We start from the raw sequence: 12,137 nt of genomic DNA, 5'->3' as shown, positions 1-12,137 counted from the left end.
CACGGCGCTCCGTTCTGCTGATGTTGTTGTTCAACAATAATTTAACACAATTTTAGAAAATGTATCCGATCGATGTAAACATAATCACTTTGACCTCTTTGAATTCTGTACCTAAAAATTAAGAAAAGTATGAAAAAACTAAAACCACCACTATAACTCATTAAAACAAAACTAAAACTAAACAATGTTAAACTAATAAGTAATAAAAAACTGACAAGAATAATCTAATTAATTTAACACTAATTAATACTAAGTGAAACTGATAAAAACTTGATCGTCTGGTTTCTGTTTTACTTTAGTTCAGTTCTTAGTGTTTCTACTTTTCTTTATTTCTTGTTTATAGTTATTCTATAATAAAACTCTAAACCTGAACTAAATATCTGAGAAATTATAATTAATTAATAAATAATAATAAAGCTTCCTGGATTAACTGACTGATGATAATAAAGCTGTTTTCTGACCTCAGCCTGAGGGAAAACTCCTCCATCTGCTGCTCCTTGAAGCACCTGCAGCCTCCGCGTGTCCTAGTTAAATCCTCCGCCTGTTCGGGGTTTCCGCCTGGGAAGTCCCTGAAAACCTGGTCTGGTTTTTAATAAACTCTCCTGAATGTGACCAGAAAAATCTGATCAATCTGAAGCAGAAAACATCAAACATTCAGAATAAATTTAATAATCAGCAGGGCTGAGCGCAAATCGTGACACCGCACCCACTAATGGCACTTCCGGTGGCAGGTGTCATTACGCGCCACAAGGGCCACTGTTTTCGGGGCTAGCTGTAATTGTTGCCACCATAGACATTGCCACCATGGTTGCCACTGGCTTCGGCAAATGGACTACATATCCCATGATGCTTTATAACTAGTAGAAGAAGAACTTGAAGACAGACGAAGAAGAGAGAATTTTTCAGGGTTGTCTTTCGCAGAAAGATCTACGTTAGCTGAATTCCTACACTTTTCGTACATCATGTATGATCCGTTCATCCTATTTATTGGTAATCCTAATGAATCCAGTTTGTTTCGTGAAACGGTTGAAACACACAGCACAGGACTTAAGGAGCTCCGATCGCCCTGCTGCCACATACAAGATGGCGGACGCAGTTACGTACGGCTCAGCGCTCCATGAGGCGTCTACGTATTGATGTCTATGGCGGCAACCCTGGAAGGTGCCGAAGTCAGCCGAAGTCAGTGACAACACTGACCGCTAGCCCCGAAAACAATGGCTGCCGTGACACCTGCCACCGGAAGTGCCACGGTAGGTGCGGTGTCACGATTTGCGCCTCCTGTTTCTCAATAAATATGAACTTTAGTTCATTTGATCGAGTTTTTAGGATTAATAAAACGAAAAACGTAGAAAACAACCAGACTTTAACTTTCTGAGTAAAATGTGAGACTTACATTAACTTTATTTATCTCTTTACAGACTGAGAAGATTCTGCAAAGATAATAAATCAATAAACAAACGATCTTCATAAACCAGAGAGCAGCTTAAATAAACCATCTTCATGGTTTGGTGAATAATATCCAAAATGAACAGAAGCTTTCAGTAATAAATTAAAACTACTTTCTAATCAGAGTCATTTTTTATCCTACAGAGTTTAAACCTCCGTTTAGCTTCAAAAACATGAAAAATGATCTAAACTTCAGCATCTGATTTTTCAAATAGTCATCATAGTTTTTACACACGGAAATAAAAAAACTATCTTAATGTATCTGCCCCATTTTAACCGAACCGAATTTTAGTTTCTAAGAATTGGCCTAATTTATGTTTTTAAATGCTTAACAGCCAGAAGCAGCTTACTGCGTCTGCAATGAAAACGAGTCAAAAAGAAGCCTGAGCAAATTTAGCTGTTAGCAGTTAAGTTATGTTTTAAAATAAAAATATTATTTTCTAGTTTTGCCTCAAAGTTTCTCCTGGCGGCCGCCATTGAAGGCCGCTGATTGGCTGAGCCGTTCACATTCATTTGGGGAAAATAAACTTCCAACTTCTGCATCTGAAGTTCAGGAGGAAAATGTTTTGTTACCTGGACGGTCAGCAGCGGACACCTGGCCAGGTGGAGGGCGGGAGAGGCGCGCGCACCTGGCGGGACACGTCACGTGAGTTTGGGTGAGGCGGGAAAGTCTCAAAAATTACAAAAATATGAGACACTGATGATACAGACTTATAAATCCAGAAATGGAGCTCACGCTATACACTGTAAAACAATAATGATAATTTCAAATGGGCATTTTTTACCTAAAAAGTTAAAATGGCGGGAGCTCGGGCGCCACCTAGTGTCTGTCAGTGAACCTGCGCCTCAGGCAGCCTGTAAAATTCACACAAAAAAGTTCCTAATGATAAAAGTATTCGTCATCATCATAACTTACTGGACAAGACGGAAAGAAATAAAACTATCAGCCGCTGAAGTTTTTAAACAGAAATGATCAGACATTGATTACAGATATTGGAAATATTGGCAGCCTGACCTGATGGCGTGTTGATGTTTAACATGTTGAGTCAAACCAAAGTTTGGAAGTTTGAAGTTCATCACGAAGCTTTTTGCTCGTCTGTCTTCAGGTTATATAATAATAATAATTATTAAACTCTCATAATTAATCCAGATTTAAACTTTAACTCTCAGTTTACTGACTGGTTTGTATTGAGACTCTGCAGGTCTGAAGAGCTTTGACTAGGCCGTTCTAACCCAGAGGTTAGCTCTGATTTAAACCATCCCATAATATTTCAGACTGGGTTTCCTCCTCCAGAACTTTAGCTCCGTCCATCTGACCTCCAGTTTTTAGGTTGTATTAACTAAATTAATGGTTTAATTACTTGTATTGTTCTTGTTTGTAATTTTTTGCTTCGTTGAAACATGACTCTTTATAAAATGAGATCTTGGATCTTAAATGGAAACTTCTTATAAATAAAGGTTAAAAACTGCCCAGCTTCCCTGTTCCTGCTGGATTAAAGGCTCCCCACAGCATGATGCTCCCACCACCATGTTTGGGTTAGTTTTCCACCTGCATTTAAACCTGAAAGCCCAGGTAAAGTTACATCAAATCCCAGCCAATCAGAGCCCAGCATCTCTTCTCTTCCACAGGTTTGTTTGAATATCCTCTCGGCGCGTCTCAAAGGGGCGGAGCTCCGCTGGAGGAAGCGCTCGCTTTGCTTTACAGCGCCTCGCGGCAAGAACAAGAGATTTATCCTCAGTTTTGTCACGAGAGAAAAAAACAACCAATGACTTCTGGTTCAACATGAGTCCCTTCAAAATAAAAGCTCCGGATTGGTCAGTTGGATATCTATCTATCTATCTATCTATCTATCTATCTATCTATCATAATCACTGAAACATGAAAAATACATAAGAAAAAAATAAATGACATCAGCAGCTTTTAAGTTTCACAGCGTTTATTTTTGGAAGAAACGTGTTAAGTTGTCTGTGTTCTGTGATGTGTTTTGAGGTTTAGGGCTGCTGTCCTGCAGGCTTTAGATGAGCCTCAGGTAGGAAACACTGGAATGAAACGGCTTCATTTCCTCCTCCTGCTGTGGATCGGCTCTCCAGAGCCTTGATGACCTGATGATTCTGTTCAGGTGCTGCAGAGAAACATCTAAAGGCTGCAGGGCTGGAGTTTGACACCTGATTTAAATTGACCTGGAGATGAAAACTAACCTCTGACTCCGGTTATTTATGTGCATTAAATAAATAAATAATAATAATAATAAAAACTACAGGGTCAGGAGGAGGGACTGCTGCTGTGGATGAAAAGACAATAATAAATAAAAAATATTTATGTACACATTTTTTTAATCTAAAACCTCAGTAATATAACTCAATCTCCTAGATTTTATTTTTTCCATCCATCCATCCATTTTCTGCCGCTTCATCCGGGGTCGGGTCGTGGGGGCAGCAGCTTCAGAACGGAGGCCCAGTCTTCCCTCTACAGCCTCTTCCAGCTCCTCCAGGAACCCCAAGCGGTTCCCAGGCCAGCAGAGAGACATCGTCCCTCAGTGTGTCCTGGGTCTCCCCTCCTCCTGGTGGGACATGAACACCTCACCAGGGAGGCGTCCAGGAGGCATCCTGACCAGAAGCCTCAACTGGCTCCTCTCGACGTGGAGGAGCAGCAGCTCTACTCTGAGTCCCTCCTGGATGACTGAGCTTCTCTCTCTAAGGAAGAGCCCAGCCACCGTTTCGGCCGCTTGTATCCGGGATCTCGTTCTTTCGGTCATGACCATAGATGTAAATCTTTGCTTTGCTCTCTCTTCACCAGACGGATCTGTACGGCGCCCGCTTCATGGCAGACGCTGCCCCAATCCGCCTGTCGATCTCCTGCTCCCTTCTTCCCTCATTCATGAAAAAGATCCCCAGATACTTAAACTCCTCCACTTTATTTGACTGAATTGTTTGATATATGGGATCAAATTTAATTTAAATATCACTTTCTGATTATGCATTTCTAAAAACAAACTGGATCCTGTTGTCCTTTGTTGTGAATTAGCGCAACGTTTATAAACTGGACTGAAATAATTATGCAGAAGATGCTCTTATTCTGAAGGGTCAGGCCGGAAACAGTATTTTCCCCGTTACTTTAGAGTCCCAGAGGCTCCAAGGAGAGAAAGACCCGCTGCTGACGGAGAGGAAGGACTTCAGCCCAACAGGACCGGAATCAGCCCCAAAACCCTCCGAGAACTGGACCGAACGGAACCCGAACAGAACCGAGAGCCGGTTCTGTTCGGAGCTTTGGGCCGGAGCTGCTGTTATCTTCAGCGGGAACGCAGAGGAATGGGTCGGCCGAGGAAGAAACCCTCCTGTGGGTGTTCGGAGTGAAACCGACCCGAGGGAGGAAGAGGAGCAGTGAGGAGGAAGAATAGGTTCCGAACAGGAGGACAAGATGAAGATGGGAGGAAGAGGAGGAGCGGCGCTGCTGGAGCTCTGCGGGATTCTGCTGCTGCTGACCGGAAGCTGTCACTGCCGAGGTGAGGACGGGGCGGGTTAAACCCGAACCGGGTCGAAAGGTTCTGGTTCTGACTCAGTGTTTCCCTTCATCAGTCCGCCTCCGGTCCACTGCACTTTATGACGCCTCCTCTGGTTGCCATGGTTTCAAAGATCCTGGTTATGGTCACGTGACTTGAAGTTCTGCTTTATCCGCCATGTTGGCTTAAAAGTCGGAACTGAGCATGCTCAGTAGGCGTGGGCATTTATCGTATCGATTATCATTTATCGTTATAAAAATGTAAATTTATCGTCGTCACATTAAAATCCAATTAATTACGTGTAAAGACCTCAAACTGTCCGTATTATCCGCTAGTTCCCGATAACAGTCGAACAAACGTTTTCAACATTTGTCCGATGAAAACATTAAAATAAATGTGAAAATGTGGTTAAATACAGTAAAAATGGGAAAATATTTATTTTATGTGGTTGAAGTTTGTTTTCCATCATCAGAATTTGTATTTGTGTGGCGCTAATTGCTGTGGCACATGGTCGCAGCTAGCTGAAACAGAAGCAACACACAGTTCTTATCGTTATCACAATATTACCACAAACTATGGTGATAAAACTGAGTCCATGCTGCTCAGCGCTAATGCTCAGCAGAGCGACGACTCGATGTGACTCGATGTGACTAGGAACGTGACCTGGCGCCTCCAGAGGTCATAGATCTGGACTCTCTCCTGATTGGTTCCTGCAAGGAGAATACTGACTGCTCAGGAGTACTCCATGAACCTTCAGAGGAAAAACATGTACCGTCCCTTTAAGGCCGTATTGTCTGCGTGTGTGTGTGTGTGTGTGTGTGTGTGTGTGTTGTTCCAAAATGCTGTGATAAGCTGCTTAACGCTGCAGTGCTGACAGGAAATAAAACCCTGTGTGTGTGTGTGTGTGTGTGTGTGTGTGTGTGTGTGTGTAACATGGGAACTGATCGTTTTAGTTAAATCCTGAATAATTCTGGATTTGACCTTTTTTGTTCATAGAGAAACACAAACATGAATCTGAGTCCAAGACGACATTTCCAGGAACACACCCACTAAAAACACACACACACTCTGAACACACACACACACTAAAAACACACACGCTGAACACACACACACACACACACACAGAACACACACACACACACACTAAAAACACACACTCTGAACACACACACACACACACACAGTGATCTCTTTCCCGGACTCATGACTCACTTCCTGGGTTTTTTCCTCCTCGGTTCTGTTTGGACTCGTCGTGTTTTAAATGTTGGACTCAGTGGATCAGAACCGACCCGACCAAACCCTCCCTCTCTGAGCTTCTCCTTTAAGAACCAATCAGACGTGTTCTGGAACCTGATTGGCTGTAGCAACTTTTCAGCTTTTTCTATGTGAAACAAACAGAATTCATGAGCCACTGGTTCAGTTAGCAGCAGCAGCTAACCATGGCTAACCATGGCTAACGTCTGCTAACAGCGGCTAGCAGCAGCTAACCATGGCTAACCATGGGTAACGTCTGCTAACAGCAGCTAGCAGCAGCTAATAACTCCATGTTCTGGTTTTAAACCAACAGATCTGAGTTCAGGGCCGTATGAAATCTATTTTATTATTTTCCAAATTCCATTTTAATCATATTTATAAACCCAAAATAATGTAATTATGGTTTAAAATTGTTAAACAAATTAACAGCTGGAGGTCAACGCTTCCTGTTATTCAGTTTCATAAATGCGAAATAAAGGAACTGCTGTGTTTCAACAGAATATTAGATGGTTTTATGAGGTGTTGGTTTAAAAAGCTTCAAACATTATGAGCAAAACTAACAACCTTATTTTTAACATGAAAGAAAATTTTCTTTTTAAAAATGATTTAGAGTTGGACTGAAACAAAAATTATCACATGAAAAAAATGTAAATAAAATCATTTGGTCACTTTTATAATGATCAGAAACTTTGTTCAGTTTTATTTCTTCCATCTGTCACAAGAATCACTGAATATATGACTGAACTGATTCCTGACTGAACTGATTCCTGACTGAACTGATTCCTGACTGAACTGATTCCTGTCTGAACTGATTCCTGACTGAACTGATTCCTGAATGTGACCAGTTTTCCAGCTGGTGGAAATAAAAACTGATAAACATTTGTAGGCGTCTCAAATTCAGTTTCTTTCTGTGTCTTTGGTCTAGTCCAATCATCAGGCAGTTTGGCAAAAGTAAAGTAAATGTTTTCGGTAAAGTGAGATTCTGATGTTAGCTGAGTTTAGCTAACCTGGCTAACGGTCTGGCGGTTAGCAGCAGGTTGATGATAATCAGTTAATAAGCTGAGCTGAATGTTTCCTTCCTCAGACTCTCAGCAGACCGAACATCTGGCCTCGTACCAGCTGACTGCTCCTAGGCCAATAGGAGGCCGGCTGAGGCGGGACGCTGAGGGCAGGCCGCCCAATCAGGTACCGGCGTTTCCACGGCATCACACACACACACACACACACACACTGGTTCTGAAATGTGACACCGACTCTCAGATATGATTCAACTCGCTTCCAGCTGAAACCTGGTTGCCATGGTTTCAGAGGAGGTGATCGTCTTCAGATTCGTTTAAATAAAGTTAGATGGATTCAAAACTAAACTGTTCAGGACTGGACCAGAACCGGGCCCAGCGGGTCGGTCTGTGACTACCGGGCCTCGCTGAGTTAGAGGACAGAGGGAGCTGATGATGATGATGATGATGATGATGGAGTGTGGGTGGGGGCCATGCTGACTTCCTGTCCTGACTCACCTCTAACACACACACACACACCTGGCAGCCGCAGTGTGTGTGTGATGACACACCTGCAGAGATCAGCAGCGTTTGCCAGGTGAGTCATGTGACCTCTCGACCTTGGAGCTGCAGGTCCAGCTCTGATGGTTCTGCCTCACTGATCCATCAGAGAAACATGGTGGCGCAGCGGTTCAGCACAACCCACATACGGAGGCCTCAGTCCTCGACGCGGCCGTCGCCGGTTCGATTCCCGGCCTGGTGACCTTTGCTGCATGTCACCTTGATAGCCTTTATTAACTATCAAATAAAGGCCATTAGAGCCGATAAAACCTTTAAAAGAAACACGATGAGAGGATGAAGTAAAACTGACTTCGAGTTCCGTTATTCCCTCAGAAACACCTGGAGTCGGTTTCAGAAATCCTGCCGTCTCCATGGCAACCCCCATTGGGGTGCCGAAACACTCACTGCCACAAAGCGCCGCCTCCTGTTTACAGTCAGCAACAGTCAGTCCAATGTTACCGACTGCTGCTGCACTTCACACAGAAACTGATTCTTAAAGAAAGAAAACTGCAATCGGTGCATCCGGGATTAACCGAGTGTGTGTGTGTGTGTGTGTGTGTGTTTCTGCAGGTTTCCTTCATCATCCCAGTGGATGGAAACGATCTCCTCGTCCATCTGCAGAGAAACGAGTGAGTTTGGATGAAGGAACTGTTTCTGACCTCCATGATGCTTCACAGAAGCTGATCTGGTGATCCAGAGGAGATCTGTGGATCCTCAGACCTCCTGTGGATCCTCAGATCCCCTGTGGATCCTCAGGCCTCCTGTGGATCCTCAGACCCCCTGTGGATCCTCAGGCCTCCTGTGGATCCTCAGACCCCCTGTGGATCCTGATCGTGACGCCGTCTCATCGGTTGTGTTTAGTAATGAGGTTCTGCAGTCGGTGCTTCAGCCAGAACCGACCCAAAGACTCTCAGCCGGCGTTAAAAGATGAGCTGCTGCAGGAACAGAGCAGAAATTCACCTGTTGGTGTCCAGACAGTCTGAGGCTGAAGGCCAGACGAGCTCAGCATGTAGAGGAAGAACTGCAGGAGCAGCTTCCTGATGATCGGCTGACTCAGCACTTCTGTTAGTGTGTGTGTGTGAGTGTGAGTGTGTGTGAGTGTTTGTGTGTGTGTGTGAGTGTGTGTGTGTGTGTGTGTGTGTGTGTGTGTGTGTGTGTGTGTGTGTGTGTGTGTGTGTGCGCCACATTTTCCATCCAAACCTCTCTTTGCTGCTAAATGTTTTAGTTTTGATCTTCCTGGTTCCTCGTTTCTGTTCTGCTGGTTCCGACCCGTTTAACAGCTGCTGTCGCCTCCAGGGTCCTGCTGCCTCCAGATTTCACCGTCTTCACCTACGGCCCAAACGGATCCCTGATCACATCCAGACCACCTGTCCAGGTGAGCGCTTTGCATCATGGGGCATCATTCTGTGTTGATTTAACATTAACGAGTGTTTCTGGTTGGTGCTTTAGCGCAGCTAGCTTTATGGTTAGCAGTGCCCAGCGCTGCAGGTTCAGAACCACAGGGACCAGAACCAGCTGGTTCTGAAGCCTCGGTGGGTCCAGAACCGGCTGAGAAGCTGGAGGAGGTTTTATTGTTGGTGAAGCAGCTACTGGTCTGTAGCCGACAGAAACAGGAAGCAGATCATCTGTGTGTCACTTCCTGGAGTCTGATGTGTGATCTGCTGACTCATCTGTTGCTAAGCAACGGTTCTGATCCAGTTTGACCAACAACCAGCTGGACGCTGAGAGGATAAAAGCTTCTGCTGCTGTTCTGGGTCAGCTGGTTGGTGCAGATGAACACATTAATGATGGTCAGGGACCCAAGGCCTCAGGCTGCAGGGCCACTGCTGGCCCCCGAACCAGGCTTTGAGCTGCAACAGAGAAACTGATGGAGAGGAACTCGGAGACACTGAGTGTGATACAGGAAATGGCCTCCTGTGGGACAGGAAGCTGGACTCGGCTCCTTCCTGTCGGGATCGGCTCCCCCTGCTGGCCTGACCTGGTATCCTCTCTGTTCCAGAACCACTGCCAGTACCAGGGCTTCGTTCAGGACATGGAGGGCTCTGCTGTGGCCATGAGCGTCTGCAGCGGCCTCAGGTACCGACCCAACAGAACCAGAATCCGGGTCTCAGTTTGCCCTGAGTTCTGTCTGCCAGGCGTTTCAGTAATCGGTCCGTCTCCTGGTTTCTCAGAGGAGTGATGCATCTGACCAACGACAGCTACGGCATCGAGCCGCTAGGCTCCGCCCCCGAGCAGCACCTGCTCTACCGCCTGCAGGATGTGACATCACAGCCCCGAGGATGTGGAACGCCTCACTACGGGCACGGCGACGCTGCGGAGCATGCTCAGTACGACCCGGAGGAGATCCAGCACCGCCGGCGCAGCAGGGTGAGTTCAGGCCCGAGGGCAGGCAGGAGGCGGACAGAGACACGTTGACCACCAGAGCTGTTTATAAAGACCGAGAGGAAACGGGGCGTTGATCAGAAACATGGCTGCTTCCAGGTAAAGAGAGCTGTTCTCCACAAGACTCACTATGTGGAGCTGCTGCTGGTGGTCGACAACGACAGGGTGAGACACACACACACACACACAGCACCTGTACTGTCATTAAGCCCCGCCTCCCTCAGCCTCTGTGCTGATTGGTCGTCTCTTATTCTGCAGTTTAAACACATGAATGGAAACGAGACGGCGGTCAGAGAGCAGATGATTCACCTGGCGAACCTCATAGACGGCGTAAGAACACACACACGCACACACACACACACACACACACATACACACTGTCTGCTTACTGGGATTTTCAGACTTATAGAAACATCACCTGTACCTGTCAGTGTCACTTTAAACTCTGAATGAAAAATCGAGTGAAACCTTTTATCGAGGTTCTGCTGTCAGACTGAACTTGGTAACAAACGGTTTCCGGATCGGCTCTCGGCGCTGCGCTCCGATTGGTCGCTAAGGTTCTGCATCTGACCCGGTGCAGATCTACATGCAGCTGAACGTCCGGGTGGTTCTGGTCGGTCTGGACATCTGGACCAAGCAGAACCTGATCAACACGGAGGGCGGAGCCGGCGAGGTGCTGAGCCGCTTCACCCAGTGGAGGGAGAAGGAGCTGGTTCCCCGGCGGCGCCACGACTCGGCCCAGCTCATCCTGTGAGTCAGAGGAGGAGGAGGAGGAGGAGACGAAGGTGGTGATGATGATGATGATGATGATGAAGGTCTTGTTGGTGCTGCAGGATGAAGAGCTTTGGCGTAACAGCAGGAATGGCGTTCGTCTCCACCGTCTGCTCCAGAAGCCATGGAGGAGGAATCAACGCGGTAACGTTGCTTTTTACATGACCTTTGACCCTGACCCGTGTCGGCCGCCAGAGCCTCATCCTCTCTCTCGCCTCTCAGTTCCTGAACAACAACGTCGCGGCCTTCGCCTCCATCGTGGCTCATGAACTCGGACACAACCTGGGGATGAACCACGACGACGGGCGGACCTGCAGCTGCCCCACCGCCGCCTGCATCATGCACTCCGGAGCCACGTAGGACGCCACGCCGCCCGGACAGAACCGGAGCCCGTCCGGACCTCGTTCCTCCTCGGAGCCTCCCTCTCCTGCTGAAGGGGTCAGAGGTCGGACACAGACCTCCTCTCCTAACCCCAGTCCAGACCTGAGGTGTTCCCAGTTAGACCGCTGAGGAGCATGAGGGAAAGTCCGGGGCGGAATGAGAGCTGGATCGGACCGTCTGGATCGGACCGTTCCACAGAACTCGCCATCTTCATCGCTCTCTTTTGTTTCTGCAGAGGATCCAAAAACTTCAGCAGCTGCAGCGCCGACGACTTTGAGAAGATGATCCTATCGACGGGAGGAACGTGTCTCCTGAACGTCCCCCGGCCCGACGAGGCCTACAGCGCCCCCTACTGTGGAAACAGGCTGGTGGACGTCGGGGAGGAGTGCGACTGTGGATCAGAGAAGGTCTGAAGCTTTCAGCTCATCGAGGTCCTTTGGTTTCATGAGCTACGCTGAAAACCAGCTAACATGATCGGCTGGAGATCTGCTGTTTGCTAGGGCTAACACTGTTAGCTAGAGCTAAAACCATTAGCTAGAGCTAACACCATTAGCTAGAGCTAAAACCATTAGCTACAGTTAGCACTATTAGGTAGAGCTAAAACCATTAGCTACAGCTAACACCATTAGCTAGAGCTAGCACCATTAGCTAGAGCTAACACCATTAGCTAGAGCTAAAACCATTAGCTACAGTTAGCACTATTAGGTAGAGCTAAAACCATTAGCTAGAGCTAACACCATTAGCTAGAGCTAACACCATTAGCTAGAGCTAAAACCATTAGCTACAGTTAGCACTATTAGGTAGAGCTAAAACCATTAGCTAGAGCTAACACCATTAGCTAGAG

At 46.6% G+C, this 12,137-nt stretch overlaps 1 protein-coding gene across 2 annotated transcripts in view; it reads left to right on the top strand.

Annotated features, from left to right (window-relative positions):
* The first annotated feature begins 4,483 nt into the window (after positions 1–4,483).
* Positions 4,484–12,137, top strand: part of LOC106937858 (disintegrin and metalloproteinase domain-containing protein 9) — a 19,596-nt gene continuing 11,942 nt past the window's right edge. The window contains exons 1-12 of one of the 2 annotated variants that reach the window (XM_015019582.1): positions 4,484–4,949; positions 7,288–7,388; positions 8,330–8,388; positions 9,056–9,134; positions 9,759–9,835; positions 9,931–10,126; positions 10,241–10,306; positions 10,400–10,471; positions 10,722–10,891; positions 10,975–11,056; positions 11,135–11,268; positions 11,529–11,700. In XM_015019582.1, the coding sequence (XP_014875068.1) occupies positions 4,865–4,949; positions 7,288–7,388; positions 8,330–8,388; positions 9,056–9,134; positions 9,759–9,835; positions 9,931–10,126; positions 10,241–10,306; positions 10,400–10,471; positions 10,722–10,891; positions 10,975–11,056; positions 11,135–11,268; positions 11,529–11,700 (1,293 nt within the window). In that variant the 5' untranslated portion in view covers positions 4,484–4,864. The remainder of the gene's footprint in view (positions 4,950–7,287; positions 7,389–8,329; positions 8,389–9,055; positions 9,135–9,758; positions 9,836–9,930; positions 10,127–10,240; positions 10,307–10,399; positions 10,472–10,721; positions 10,892–10,974; positions 11,057–11,134; positions 11,269–11,528; positions 11,701–12,137) is intronic. The other variant, XM_015019583.1, reaches the window with a different exon arrangement.

Source organism: Poecilia latipinna, unplaced genomic scaffold (assembly GCF_001443285.1).
Source record: "Poecilia latipinna isolate Pla-1442-1.1 unplaced genomic scaffold, P_latipinna-1.0 Scaffold2452, whole genome shotgun sequence".
Taxonomy (NCBI): Eukaryota; Metazoa; Chordata; class Actinopteri; order Cyprinodontiformes; family Poeciliidae; genus Poecilia; species Poecilia latipinna.
Note: the sequence above shows the minus strand (reverse complement) of the source record. Positions and strands in the feature narration are given on the sequence as shown.